Source organism: Strongyloides ratti (assembly GCF_001040885.1).
Source record: "Strongyloides ratti genome assembly S_ratti_ED321, chromosome : 2".
Lineage (NCBI taxonomy): Eukaryota > Metazoa > Nematoda > Chromadorea > Rhabditida > Strongyloididae > Strongyloides > Strongyloides ratti.
In genome coordinates, this window is record NC_037308.1 from 14,555,787 (window position 1) to 14,571,238 (window position 15,452).

Here is a 15,452-nt window from a genome sequence, read left to right on the forward strand (position 1 = left end):
ACTTTTATACTAAATTTTTTTTTATTTTTAACAAATTTTAATATTATTATTTAAAAAATAAATTAAATTGATGGTATTTTAAATCCAAATTCTTCAAAATCAGAATAATATATTTCAATTAATTTTTCTATAATTTTTTTTTGTTTATAAAATCTTTCAATAAATTCTATTGTTTTTTCTTTTCCAGTTGTGGAATGATTTATTCGACGACTCCTAATTTCTTTATCTATATATTCAACTTTTGCACGTGGTACATTTTGTTCAATAAATATATTTTTTAATGATTTATAAAAAGCATCTAAATTTTTTGGATCATATTTTAATATAGTAAATTTATTTTTATTTATACGATAATTACATTGCCTAAAATTTTTTTTTAATTTTTAATTTTTTAATTTTAAAATTAATATTACTTACATTGTTTGGGGAAAAAAATGTGTTCTCATTGGGCGATAAGATGTAATCATTGAATTGTAACCAGATTTAATAATATTATACATTTTATTTACAAAACATTTAAAATTAGAATAGCATCCTAAACAAAATTCTTTTGTATGTCCTATTCCTCTTCTTTCACGTTTATAACAAATATGAACAAAACCGCTTATAAATCTTTCAATAGGATTTCTAACAATCATAAGAACTTTCCAATTATTTAAAAATTTACGTTTATTTCCATTACCATGTTTTCTTATTAACTGATCAAATGAAGTTATAGAATTATTTTTTTTATGTACACAAGATTTAAATTTAAAAGTAAAATCCGCCAAATGATTATATTTTCTAAAAAATTCTTTTTCATCATCTAAATAACATAATATACTAGTAATCATAGCACTGAAACTTTTATGAACACTACACGTCGCTAATTTATAATTAGGAGCAACAAAATATTTTTCTGGAATAACTTTTTTTTTGTAAATAAATTTTTTATTATTATTAGTTGAATTAAGATTACTTCTAATGTATGCTTCAGTAAACAATATACAAATAGAAATTAAGAAAATAAAGACAAAGTATCGCATTTTTATTATAAAAGTATAATAAATAACATTTATATATATATTTATATATAAATTTTTACAATTTATAAAAAAAAAATTGAATTTATGTGATGTAGTACTTTTAGAAATAAAAAGATTTCTAACCAATTAACTTTTTTCCATATGAAGTAACTAGAAATCAAGTGTAACTTTTGTTTAAAATTTATAATAGGATGTATATGTAAAGTAACATTTTTTTTATAGAAAAGATAGTTACAAAGTGTAATTTACTCGATATTATTAATAAATTTGACCTATTTTTTTAGAAAACAAATACATTTTTAAAATTTTTTAATAGCAGAAAAAGATGTTTTTTTATGAATAATTTTATTATAATTACACTTTTAATAATTAACAATTGTTTTTACTGATAAAATGATAAAAAAAATTTTCTAATTTATAAATTTACTTTTTTAAATATACTTTTTATATCAAGAAAATTTATCAATTTGTGCTTTTTTTATTATTTTTTAAAAAATTACCACTTTTTTAATATTAAATAAAACATAAAATGCTGTTGTATATTATCAAAAAAAGTCAATTTTTCTATTAAAAATAATATATATTTAATTATTAATAAAAAAAAAACATATTTTTTTTGTATTTAGTAATCAATTAATTTTAGGCAAACTAAATCCAAATTCAATAAAGTCATCATAATAAATCTTTACCAATTTTTTTAAAATATTTTTATTATTGTAAATTTTTTGTTTAAATTCTTTTGTTCTTCTTCTTCCAATTGTAAAATGAGGTATTAAGTAACTTCTAATTTCTTTGTCTATAAAATCAACCTTTTCTTGTGAAACATTTTGATCAAGAAATATTTTTTCTAATTGTTTATAAAAAGTATCTAAATCTTTTTGATCATATCGCAGTATTGTAAACTTTTGTTTGTTTTTACGATAATTACATTGCCTAAACATAAATTTATTAAAAATATTAATCCTTACATTGTTTGAGGAAAAAAATGTAATTTTACTGGTTGAGGTGTTTTTACTATTTTCGTATAATTAGAATTTAATATATTAGTTAATTTATTTACATAACAAATATAATTATTACCACAATTCATGCACATTTTTCCGGTAGATGAATAATGTCGATAGTAACAAAAATGAACAAAACCACTTATAAATCTTTCTATTGGATTTCTAATAATCATAATAACTTTCCAATTATTTAAAAAATTATCTTTATCATTTTTTCCATGAATTTTAACTAATTCATTAAAAGATCCTAAATTGTTATTTTTTTTATCTACACATCTTTTAAATTTAAAAGTAAAATCTGCCAAATGATTATATTTTTTAAAAAATTCTTTTTCATCATCTAAATAACATAATATACTAGTAATCATAGCACTGAAACTTTTATGAACAGCACATGTTGCTAATTTATATTTAGGAGCAACAAAATACTTTTCTGGAATAACTTTTCTATTATAAAGTTGATTTTGATTTATTTCTGTTGAATTAATAATATCAATACTTTGTAAAGTTTCAATTACCATTAAAATAGTACAAGTAAAAAAAAACAATATAATAAAATGCATGTGGTAATTAAAAGATGTTAAAAATATTTTATTTACCATGATTTATTCATTTTTATAATTGTATTTTTATATAAAAAATGACATTATTTACAGTTTTTAAGAATAAAATCTTAGAAACCTTAAAAAAAATTTTTTTTGTTTTAAATTGTAACACTAATCTAATTAAAAATATATAAATTATCAATGGTAATATTTTATTAATTTATACCATATATTAAACTTATTTATTTAGAACTTCTTAAATTTTATTAGTAAAATTATAAATAAATAGTAATTTTATAAAATATTGATTAAATTATCAAAAGTAATCATGATTTTGTTTACTCAAATAATATTTTTATCATTTTTAAAATAAAACTAATATTATATTTTTTAAAAGTTTCTTTGTTAATCTAAAAATAATTTTTATAAATAATGAAAAATGTAGTCATTTGTTTTATTATTTTTTTTATAAATAAAATATTTCTGATGCTGGATTCTTGTAGTATGAGGTCATTCTTAATCTACTAAGAACTACTACAACAAATATAATCCTAGAAAGAAAATTTATTGACACTTTTAAAAAATGTTTTTTTTGTTTTTAATATATATATTAAATTAAATTAAATTATATTTTTTACAAAATCATATTTTAGGATGTCACTTAATGAGACAATTGTCATTGATAGTAGTGATAATGAATACTATGTTGATAAAATTTCAAGTCGGCAAACAGTGATGGAACAATGGGTAAAACAAATATAAAAAATGATTAATATTTTTTAGAATAATTATATGGATGAAAAAATAGAAAAATTAAATAAACAAAATCAAATATTAAAATATGGAAAAACAGTGGAATCAGATTTATTTAAAGGATTAGCAATTAGTATTAATGGAAGAACTATACCATCATTTATTGAATTAAAAGAAATGTTTATTAGAAATGGTGGTGAATTTCATAATTATTATCTTAATGGTAAGACAACTTGTATTGTTGCAACAAGTATAACAGCAAATAAATTAAAAAATTTAAGTGGTGAAGAGTATTATGTTCATCCTAATTGGGTTGTAGATTCAATAAATCAAAAAAAACTTAAAGATTTTAAAGAATATTTAATAATAAAAAATCAAAGAAGTAATTTTCATGATGCTAGAAATCCAAATTTTATTGAAAATTATTATGGTAAAAGTAGATTACATTTAATTAGTACAATTTCACAGGAAGCTATTCAATGGGTAAAAATGCAACAAACTAATGAATATAAACATACTTTTTGCCATCGCCACTTACTAGAAAAAATTTCAAATGATGATATTTATGTTAAGGGAAGAAAAGTTATTTGTCATATTGATATGGATTGTTTTTTTGTATCAGTTGGTCTTATAAATCGTCCTGAACTTATAGGTAAACCAGTTGTTGTTACTCATAGTAGATCAGATAATAGTAAAAATTCTGGATTTGCTGAAATTGCTTCATGTTCTTATGAAGCAAGAAAATATGGTTTGTCTAATGGTATGATATTAAAAGATGCTATTAAAGTATGCTCAAATTTGGTAAAAATACCATATGAATTTAAGGAATATAGAAAAGTTTCAAGAATATTTTATGAAACTATTGCAGGATTTACTTTAAACATAAAATCAATAAGTTGTGATGAAATGTATGTAGATTTTAGTGATTTATGTGAAACATTAAAAATTCTTGATATTGATGAATTGATAAGAATTGTAAGAAATACTGTTTATGAACAGACAAAAGTTAGATGTTCTATTGGTTGTGGAGGAAATATGCTTTTAGCTAGATTAGCTACCAAACGTGCTAAACCAAATAATCAATTTGTTGTTGAAAATGTTAAAGAATTTATGTCACAAATAAAGGTTATTGATTTACCTGGAGTTGGAATAAAAGTTGCACAACGTCTTACTAAATCACTGGGACAAATTACTACATGTGGATCATTATTAAAAGAAAAAAAAGATTCTATTATTAAAGCTATTGGTAAGGCAAATGGAGAAAAATTATATAATCATGTTCGAGGTATTGATGATAGAAATGTACTTGATATATCTGAACGAAAAAGTGTTTCATGTGATATAAATTATGGTATTCGTTTTACAACAAGAGATGACGTTAATATTTTTTTTAAACAACTTGCAAATGAATTAGAAAAAAAATTATTATTAATAAATAAAAGTAGTAAACATATTACATTAAAATTAATGATTCGTGATGCTAGTGCTCCTATAGAACCATCAAAATATTTAGGACATGGTTTATGTAATACTATTTCAAAAAGTACCTTTTCCAGTCAACCAATTATGACATCTAATGCTATTTTTGATAATTTGATTAAATGTTATAATTGTATAGAACCTATTATCAAAGATATTAGAGGAATTGGTGCTCATTTATCAAATTTATCAGAAAATGATAATATTATTAACCATTCAATTAAAAACTTTTTTCCTTCAACAATTACAAAAAGTAATTCAAAAAATAGTAATAATTATAAAAAATTAGTAGAAGAAATAATTCTAGATGATTCAAATATTTTATTAGATGATTTTGATTCTGAAATTTCAGATTTTACAGATGAAGATGTTGAAGAACTAGAAAAACCTTTGCCTCCAATGTTATTAAAAAAATATGAAGAATATATTTTTGGTTGTAATTTTATTAATAGTTCAGTTACTATAAATCATAAAAAAATATTAAGAAGAGTATTTATTACATATATAAAAAATGGTTATATAAATAAAGTAAAAGAAAATTATATAAAATTTAAAAATAATATAAAAGAAAATAAAGAATGGATACCGGTAATTAATTCTTTAAAAAAAATGTGTAATTATGTTTCTGGACAAATTTATGGTGGTTATATAATAGATTAATTTATAGTTGACAAAATAAAGTTTTTGTACAATTAGTTCGTTTTTTTTTCTATTAAAATTACTTGATAACATTAGTTGAAATATATTTTATTGTATTGTATAGTACATTATAATGAAATTTTATTTTTATATTAATAATATTTATTTAGATAAAATAATTTAATTTTTGTAGAAATTTGAAGAATAATAACTTATTTTTTCCATAATTAATTGAGATTCTTTATCTACATCTTCATTATCAGGAATTAACATTGGATTTCTTAAACCAGCAACATTTAAATGATATATTAAATATTCAAGCATATACATTGTTTCTCCATTTACTTTATGAAATGCTATTGGATATTTACTCATTGCTTCAATACCATTTGGATATTTAAATATACTTCTTTCAGATAAATAATAATCTCTTTTTTTATTGTAAAATGGTGTTAAAGCACTATTTAAATCAATTGGTAAATATAATATTTTACCATTTTTATCTCTTCCATCATTTATTTTTACTTTAAGATTATATAAGCACATACCTATTTCTAAATCTTCAAAACCATGATCTTTTATTCTACAATATTTTTTATTTCCTAATCCTTTAGTTACAAGTAATGAAAGTGTTTTTTTACTCATAACATATCCTGAACCACCATGATGATAATGAAAATTTTTATCTTTCCATCCATCTAAATTAAATTGAAATCCTGAATAATAATGTTCATTTGGATTTTTATTTAATAATAACATTCTTAAATTTTCCATTACAACATATGTATCACAATCAATTTTTAAAAACCAATCATATTGATCAATATAATTTTTATAAACATATTTAAAAACAGTACTCATTTTGGCATATGAAAATCTATAATGATCATCTTTATATGCTTTAATAGCTGGAAGTGATCGATCTTCTTTTCCTGAAGCATATATATAAGCATTACATCTTTTAATCCATGTTTTTTTTTGATGTATAACTCTAGTATTTTTGTTTTTTGGTGTTGTTAAAAAAATACAAAATACTTTAACTTTATTATTTAATTCACCAGCTACTTTATTAAATACTACAAAAAAAATTATAATAAAAAAAAGTTTATTTATTTAAAATTTACCTACGTCATTAGTATAATTTACATAATGATTTTTTTCAGCTGGTATAAAATTTTTTTTTCCATTACAATTTTTAATATATATAAGAAATAGTATTATAAGTACAAAAATTTTCATTGTACTTTTAAGATAAAAATTTATTTTTAATCTGAAAAATTATTTTTAGATGTTATAGTATTTAAATATTTGTTTAGAAATAAAATAATTTAAAAAAAAAAAATTAATTATATTAATTATATAAAATTATATTATAATTAAACAATAAAACTGTTAAATTTTATATATATACATATTTAAACAAAATATTTTTGTTGTTTTTATATATATTTTTATAGTATTAAAAAAAATGTCATTAAAGTTTAAGTATTTAAAATTTAAAAAACTTTTTTAATAATAACTTTTTTTTTGATCATTACATTTGATAAGATAAACAACTTATTTATAATCAAAATTATTTGTATATATTTCTTTAATATTCTTTAATTGTATATTATATAAAAATATTTAAAATAAAATTTAAAATACAAATAAAGTTGCATTTCAAAGAATTATTTTAAAAGTTATCGGTTACTTTTAAAAACGGAAAACAACTTTTATCATTTTTTTTTAATTGTTCGAATATTGATTTTATTTATTTTATTTTACATACTTAGTCGCAATTTATAGTAATATTTTATTTCTATTATATGATATATCAATATAAAATTTATTTAATCTTAAATTTATTTATACAAAAACAAGTTATATTGTAACACGATTTTATTTTATCTTGAAGTATTTAATAAAAACTAATATTACTAGGATATTAATGATTAAAGTCAATTAAAATTACCCTAAAGGGTACTTTTCTTTTAGAAACTTTTTTTTTGTTGGTAAAGTAATTTAGTATATTAGATGAAATTTATATTGCTAAATATATATAATTTAATATTAATTGTATCTAATAAATTAAGAATCATTTAAGTAAGATTGATTTGTAGTATTTTGCAAAAATTTTTAATCAATGAAAATTTAATTTTCAAATGATATTCATAAAAATTATAATTCTACTTTAAAAAAAAAAGAATATTTAAAAATTTTTTAATATAAATTTAAAGTATTCTATTTGTAGAATATTATTGAATCCAAAATATTTTTACTTTTTATTTTATAAAAAAAAATTAAAAAAAAAAACGAAACATGCATTATATTATTTATATAGCAATGAAATATATTAAATTTTTATTACAATAAAGGTAAATAAAAGTTTTATTTTTTAAAAGATTAAGTGTTTTAATTAATTAAATCAAAAAACCTTTATACTTTGAAATAACACTTGATTCATTTTTTTTTATATAATATCCAAATTTATCCATAATATATTTAAAATGTTAAAATATTATCAGCTAAATCTTGTTTTTAAAAGTATAGCTTTATATTTTCTCTTAAATAATAATTTCTAGAATTAAAATAGATATTAAAAATGATACTATTGGTTTTTTTTGTTTTAATTTAAGTATAAAATAAATGACGAAATTAAAACAACTCATGAATCAAAATTTTTTTTTAAAAAAATATGATAAATAAAATATTTAAGTGATTAAAGAATATCATCTTTTAAAACTTTTATAAATATATTGTGGGCATAATCAATAAACATTAAAATAAAAACGGTTAGATAATCAAAATAAAAATGATTAAATTATCTTGTTTTTATATTTGATCATATTACTAATTCTTGTAAAAAATACCTTAAATAAAATAAATTTATTTTTTCCAACAAAAATTGAATTATTAATAATTGAATGATTTATATTTTATTGTTTATTAAGAATAAAACATGAATTTACGCTTAATAACATAATTAGATATTTAACAAAAACTGAATTATGACACATTATCTATAAATGATAGCATTATATTGATTTTTATCATTAATTTTAATTATATTGTAAAATTATATAAATTATTTTAAAAATAAATTCTAGTTAATATATATTTAAGAGTTTATTTTAAAAAAAATATGAATTTTTTTTTATATTTGAATAGTTCAATATATGATAAGATTATACACAGTTTAATATTAAATTTCCTGTTATATTTCAAATAATTTTATATTTTAAAAAGATAAATAATTATATTAATTGTAAAAAACATAAATAATAATATTTTAGGAACATAAAATAAGAAGTAAAAAGTTTGAGATTTTAAAGTTTAATTTTATTTACAATAAATTTGTAATTATTAATGCTATAACAATATTTTATATGATAAGTAATTAATGCTTTAAAATTAAAAATAATTAATTATATTGTAAAATACTAGAAAAAAAGATAAATAAATTAAACACAAAATTTATAAAAATAAAGCAATTTTTGTTTGAAATCAATTGTCCAACAAAAAAATAATAAATTAATTTAATACTGATTATTTTATCAATATAACTTTAGTTTTAATTAATTATTTTTTAATATTTTGAAAAAATTTGTTTATTTTAAGAAAAATTGACTTATTTTCAAAAATTATTAGATAAATTATTAAAAATATATTTCTGTTTATTGATATAAATTTTATAATTTATAAATTAACTATTATTTTTACATTTTAGCATAAACTTTGTAAACAATTATGAAACAATTTTTTATATATTTAAAAAATTATGATATATTTTAATCAAAATTTTATTTAATATTAAAAAAAAATGTTTAAATAATTAGATTTATATTTATTTTTATAGTTGTAAATTAAAGATTTACTTTTTATCTATTGAATAATTAATGCTATTATTTAATTTTTATATATTTTTGTGCTGTTGATGGAAAAGATTAATAATTTAAAATGAATAGAAACAACTATTATAACAAGACCTTATCAAAAAATGTTGACATCAAAATAAAACAATAAGTTATGTATGTTTTTTAAACTTTTAAATGTACCAGTTGGTTAGATCATTATAAGAAAAACACTAACATATATAAGAAGAATATAAAATAAATATTCCATTCAAAAATACTATTTTTATTTTGGCATATTAACATGTATAATTATATTAAAAATTTTATTTTTAAACTATTTATTTATTTTAATATTATAATAATTTATTTATACAACTCATCGGTATGATAATATTTTAATTTTTAACAATAAAAAATATATTAAATTTCTTAGGCATTAAATGAAAATTGTTATATGGATGGAATTCAATATAATCTTCAATATAGTTTACCATCAAATAAAAGTATTAAAGGAAAACCATTTTCATGTAAATTACTTCCATACTTAAAAGAATTAAAATTACTTGATAAGAATGATTTTTTTGATTTAACAAAAGAAAATGTTTCACAACCTAAAGTTGTTACAGGTTTTTCAGATAATCATTTAAAAGAAGCTGCACTTTTATTAAAATCATTTAAAAAATATTTTCCAAATGATAAAATAATTGTTTATGATTTGGGACTTTCTAAAAGAAATGTTAAAAAATTAAAAAAATTTTGTTTTGTTGAATATAGAAAATTTAATTTTAAAAAATATCCAAAACATGTATCAATTATCAAAACATATGCATTTAAAATTTTAATTGCAGCAGTAAGTAAAATATTTATTTATTTATTTTTTTAACTATTAAAAATTAATAATTTAGGAAGTACTTAAAGAATATAATTCAATATTTTGGGCTGATGCAAGTGTAAGATTTAAAAAATCAAATTTATCTTATGTATATGATTTACTTAATTGTAATTTTGGTAAAAAAAATAATCATAGAATAATTGAACAACAAAAATTAGGAAATGGTTATAGAAAAAATATATATAAAAATATTTATAGAAATGAAAAATGTTCTGAATGTTATTGGCATTTTAATTATAAAGGTTTTGATAAAAATTTATATAAATTTAATGTTAATCATTGTTATAAATTTTCAATATTATTACATGTTCCAACATTTCATGGAATTTTACCAACTATACATAAATATGTATATAATTATTTTCCAACTGATGAAGAAAGATATACAAATCGTAGTATATCAAGACAATATGATGCAGCATTTTCATTAATGGTTAAAACAGAAGATGCCGTTGAAAATGTATTAAAATGGGCTGTATTATGTGCTTTAGATAAAAATTGTATACAACCAATTGAATGGTATAATTGTGGTGGTCATTTTACTAAAGAAAATATATTTTCTAAAGAACATATTTGTTATAGATTTGATCAATCTATTTTAAGCCTTCTTTTGCATAATGCAAATAATTATGATAATAGAAATTATGTCAGTGAAATATATAATTTTGCTTTTCTTGGAAGAAAAAATAAAATTAGTATAGATAAAATAAAATTATCTTGTAAAAAGAAACGTACTTAAAATTTTTTATTGTTAACAGTTTAGGTCATTCATTTGTTTAGTTTATTCTTATATATTTAATTTAAAATATTATTCTATAAAATACCATTAACATAAAGATAACTTTATTTATATTTTTAAATTAAAATTGTGTTATTATAATTATAGTATAAATAATAATATTTAAATATAATAAATATTTTTTTTTAAATTAAATTAAAAAATATTTATTAAAAACAAAAATAAAATAACTAAAAATAAAAAAAAATTTTTTTTTATTTAAAACGATTACAAAATATACAGACAAATTTTAATTGTAATAAAATATTTTTTTAAATTTATTTTCCTTGAGCATATTGAGTATGTTCAACTGGAGCTGATTGAGCATAACCACCTTGAGCAGCAGCAAATCCTTCTTGAGGAGCACTAGCAACTTGTTGAGCATATCCACTTTGAACACCAGCAGATGGTTGAGCATAACCACCTTGAACTCCAGAAAATCCTTGAACTGGTCCTACTTGAGCATATCCACCTTGAACACCAGCAGATGGTTGAGCATAACCACCTTGGACTCCAGAAAATCCTTGAACTGGTCCTGCTTGAGCATATCCTTGTTGTGGTACTGGTGGTTGAGCATAACCAACTGGAGCTGGTGGTGGTGGTGGTGGTGGAGCTTCACAACCACATGCTGGTTTTGGTGGTGGAGGACATCCACAACCTCCTTGTGATCCAAAGAGGAAAGCAGATGATGATCCAAGAATAGCTAAAAGTGATGCAGCAGTAAAAAATTTCATAATATTAATAATATTATATATTTGAGCAAATATATTAAAGTTTTATCAAAAATATTTTCTTTTTATACATTATTTGAAGGCTAAATTTTAAGGATATAACTTAAAATAACCTGTTTCATTTTAATAAAAATTTCAATTTTTATTGACAATGATATTGTCTTATCGTATATTGCAAAGACATGATCTTAAAATCATTAAACATAATGCACTTCTAAATATCTTGTTTTTAAAAATATATGTTTGATTATAGTATTACATACTTAATAAAGAATTGAAATCCAGATACTTGTCATAAACAGATGGCATGATAAATGTATTCTTATTTTTAACAACATCTATTAAAATATATATGTCATATAAGAATTTTGAAACTTAGTTTTAATATCAAGGTTTTTATAATGATATATTATTCAAATAAATTTTATACTAAATTATAAAGTAAAATTATATTAAAGAATTTGAAATATATATTAAAAAAAAAAATTTTTTTTTAGTAATCAGTTTAATTTAATTCATTATTACATTCACCAATCATTTCTATTAACCAATATGTTGACATTACACCTTTTCCTTTAATAATAATTTCACCTCTTGGTTCTGTTATAAAACCACCTAATTCATTTAATAATTGATAATATGATTCAGTTATATGTATTTTACCTGGTTTACCATTACTTTCCATTCTAGAAGCTATATTAATTGTATCACCAAAAAGACAATATCTAGGCATAGATAAACCAACAACTCCAGCAACACATGATCCTGTATTACAACCAATTCTAATCATAATTTTTTCACTTGGAAGATGTGGTATAAAAAAATTATCACATATTTGGATAAATTTTAAACTTAATAAAGCAATTTCATGACCATGTAAATTACCATTTTTTTCTGGTAATCCTGATACACATAAATAACCATCTCCTATAGTTTCAACTTTATAAACATCTAATTCTTCAATAGCATTATCAAATAAACTATAAAGTTCATTTACTAAATTAATAACTTGAAATGGTGAACATTTTTTTGATAAATTTGTAAATTTAACTAAATCAGAAAAAAATACTGTTACAGATTCAAAATTTTCTGGTTCAACATGTTTTCCTGATTTTAAACATTCTGCCACTCTACGTGGTAACATTCTTTTTAATAATAAATCAATTTTTGCTTGTTCCTCAACCAAATCACGAGAACGATTTTCAATCTCTTGTTTTAATGTAACTGATTGTTCTTCTAAAACTTTAAAAACATGATCCATTAAATTTTTTGACTCATTTTTAAATGTTTCTTCAAAAAGTTTTTCTATCTTATGAATTAATGGTCTTCTATCAATTTCTTCCTCAATACAATTATTTATTAATGCTATTATAAATGAATTAACTTCTATATTTTTTTCAATATCTAAATTAAATTTTGGTCTATTAATACCACCTTTAGTTATAAGATATAATAATTCTTCTAAACTTTCTTTTCTATTTTTATAATTCCATGGTTCTTTTCGTGTTATTATTTCACTTACAATTATACCAAAACTATATATATCACCTTTTTTTGATGTAACATATTCAAATTTTTTTAAATGTTCTGGAGCAATCCATAATTTATTTACTAAAGATATTGGACATTTTTTTCGAAGTTCTTTTAAATCAAAATTAGATAATTTTAATTGCCAATGATGATTAATAAGACAATTTTTTGATGTAAGTGAACCATGAAATTCTATTGGACTATTATGAATATATACCAAACTTTTAATTAAATCTTTAATTAAACTTATACTAAAAAATGTATCAAACATCTTACAATCAGTTTGTAAAATTTCCTAGAAAAAAAAAAATATTAATTAAGAATTTTTAAATTATATAATTTACAAATAAATTTCCTCTATTACAATAATTCCATATTGATATTACTTCATAATCATTAATACAACAACCAAAATATTTATTTATTCCTGTACAATTAAAATTTAATATACAATTTAATTCATTTCTAATATCTTTTGTTATTGTTATTCTAATATTATGTTTCTCACCAACTACTACTTTATTTAAATATAAAAAAAAATTATATTTTGAATTTGAATTTGAGTTTGAAACACTTTTACATGATAAATTTGATATACTTGAATTAATTTTATTATTAATATTTAAATCATTTTTTGTTGTTTGTGTTAATTGAGTATTATAAATTATCCATCTATTTAATTCAAAATTTTTTTTAACATTTGATTTATATATAAAATATGCAAGAATAAAAAATAATACTGATATTAGTAATCCTAAAGTAATAGATACAATTATAACAATACTTTTATACTGTTCAAATATATTTTTTTTACATAAATTATTTGTATAACCACATTTTGGTACATTTAATGGTATTGTATTATCCCAATTTTCAAAAATACTTATTTCAGGATTATTATAATATAATGTAACATTTAATAAATTATATTGTTCAAATGCAAAACTCATATATATATTTTCATTACCATCAGCATCAAAACCATATAAATTATATGTTGGCATACGTAGACAACCATTTGTATATCTTAAGATTCCTGTCATACCTTCATATTTACCTTCACAATGTTTTTTAAATAATATAGAATTATTAATTGCATTTTCACCATAAATTGATAATGTTTTATTTAAAATAGATGCCCATAATATTATAGCATCATAAAGATATGGACCATAAGCTGATGGTTTAGTATAAGATGAATTATAACATTCTTTACAATAAAATGGCCAATCCATTATTCCTTTAAGTATTTTATCATTAATATTTAATGAATCTGAATGAAAATGTGGTAAATCAATAAATAATGTTCTTTTAGCAATTTCATAAGCATTTCTATCTCTTTTATCTTTTGGTATAACAATATCTTGATAAATTTTATATGGTGTACCATTTTCATCATTTTTATTAGCATAAATACCTAAATTTTTAAGATCAATAATAATTAAAACATATTCATTTGAATTTAAACCATTATCATACATTGATAACATTAATTTTCTTTTCCATATATCATTATCAAAACAACCTACAATTATTCTTGCTTTACTTTTAACAGTTTTAGAAAAAAAATTATAACCATCATTACTTTCAGGATTTAAAATTTCATGAATAAAAACAATATTACCATTAAATTTTACACTATTGAAAACTGCTTGAAAATCTTTCTTTAAATATGTACATCTTTTATAAATATTTGAAGCATAAATAAAAGCAAAAGTTTTCCATTTAAATGTATTTAAAAGTGTTAAAGTAGCATAAGATATAGTTGGAAAAATATAATTAAGTGGAATTAAACTGGTAAAACGATTATGAATTAAAATATTTGATGTAGAAGCTGTTCCCCAAACAAATGATGGTATATTAAAATATTTACCTGTTAATGTTGATCTTATAGATGCTTCAATACATGTTGGACCAAATATTGTTGATACTTTTTTTTCCATAATTAATGATATTGTTTTTCCTGCTGCCATATAAGGAATACATTCATCAAATTCAACATAACAATTAAAATTATAATCATCAAGTAAATGTTGATTTTTAACAGCATTAAATGCTAATGGAACAACACCACCAGATAAATTAAATCCTGTTTGTTCTATTAAAATTAATGAATCTTTTGGAAATAAAAATCCAATATTAATATCTTTTTTAGAATAAGTTTTATTATAAAATAAGAATAAAAAAATTAAAAAAACACCTTTTGTCTTAATCATTTTTTAAAATATGATAAAAGA

At 19.3% G+C, this 15,452-nt stretch overlaps 7 protein-coding genes across 7 annotated transcripts; 2 read left to right on the forward strand and 5 right to left on the reverse strand.

The window, feature by feature from the left end:
• Nucleotides 1-62: 62 nt before the first annotated feature.
• Nucleotides 63-1,025, reverse strand: SRAE_2000463050 (Sulfotransferase family-containing protein; the record flags this gene model as incomplete). Its single annotated transcript, XM_024643523.1, has 2 exons — nucleotides 63-363; nucleotides 418-1,025. The coding sequence occupies 2 exons, from the start codon at nucleotides 1,023-1,025 to the stop codon at nucleotides 63-65; spliced, it is 909 nt and encodes a 302-aa protein (XP_024509184.1).
• Nucleotides 1,026-1,989: 964 nt separating this feature from the next.
• Nucleotides 1,990-2,553, reverse strand: SRAE_2000463100 (Sulfotransferase family and P-loop containing nucleoside triphosphate hydrolase domain-containing protein; the record flags this gene model as incomplete). The annotated part of the gene is made up of 1 exon (XM_024643524.1): nucleotides 1,990-2,553. The coding sequence occupies one exon, from the start codon at nucleotides 2,551-2,553 to the stop codon at nucleotides 1,990-1,992; it is 564 nt and encodes a 187-aa protein (XP_024509185.1).
• A 678-nt stretch (nucleotides 2,554-3,231) lies between these two features.
• SRAE_2000463200 (DNA repair protein REV1) lies at nucleotides 3,232-5,469 on the forward strand (the record flags this gene model as incomplete). The annotated part of the gene is made up of 2 exons (XM_024643525.1): nucleotides 3,232-3,324; nucleotides 3,361-5,469. The coding sequence occupies 2 exons, from the start codon at nucleotides 3,232-3,234 to the stop codon at nucleotides 5,467-5,469; spliced, it is 2,202 nt and encodes a 733-aa protein (XP_024509186.1).
• Nucleotides 5,470-5,628: 159 nt separating this feature from the next.
• SRAE_2000463300 (Glycoprotein-N-acetylgalactosamine 3-beta-galactosyltransferase 1) lies at nucleotides 5,629-6,687 on the reverse strand (the record flags this gene model as incomplete). The annotated part of the gene is made up of 2 exons (XM_024643526.1): nucleotides 5,629-6,524; nucleotides 6,573-6,687. 2 exons carry the CDS (start codon nucleotides 6,685-6,687, stop codon nucleotides 5,629-5,631), a joined length of 1,011 nt encoding a protein of 336 aa, XP_024509187.1.
• A 2,898-nt stretch (nucleotides 6,688-9,585) lies between these two features.
• Nucleotides 9,586-10,915, forward strand: SRAE_2000463400 (Protein of unknown function DUF1647 family-containing protein; the record flags this gene model as incomplete). The annotated part of the gene is made up of 3 exons (XM_024643527.1): nucleotides 9,586-9,666; nucleotides 9,718-10,134; nucleotides 10,190-10,915. 3 exons carry the CDS (start codon nucleotides 9,586-9,588, stop codon nucleotides 10,913-10,915), a joined length of 1,224 nt encoding a protein of 407 aa, XP_024509188.1.
• A 317-nt stretch (nucleotides 10,916-11,232) lies between these two features.
• SRAE_2000463500 (Hypothetical protein) lies at nucleotides 11,233-11,688 on the reverse strand (the record flags this gene model as incomplete). The annotated part of the gene is made up of 1 exon (XM_024643528.1): nucleotides 11,233-11,688. The coding sequence occupies one exon, from the start codon at nucleotides 11,686-11,688 to the stop codon at nucleotides 11,233-11,235; it is 456 nt and encodes a 151-aa protein (XP_024509189.1).
• A 502-nt stretch (nucleotides 11,689-12,190) lies between these two features.
• SRAE_2000463600 (Atrial natriuretic peptide receptor 1) lies at nucleotides 12,191-15,431 on the reverse strand (the record flags this gene model as incomplete). Its single annotated transcript, XM_024643530.1, has 2 exons — nucleotides 12,191-13,510; nucleotides 13,560-15,431. 2 exons carry the CDS (start codon nucleotides 15,429-15,431, stop codon nucleotides 12,191-12,193), a joined length of 3,192 nt encoding a protein of 1,063 aa, XP_024509190.1.
• Nucleotides 15,432-15,452: the final 21 nt, after the last annotated feature.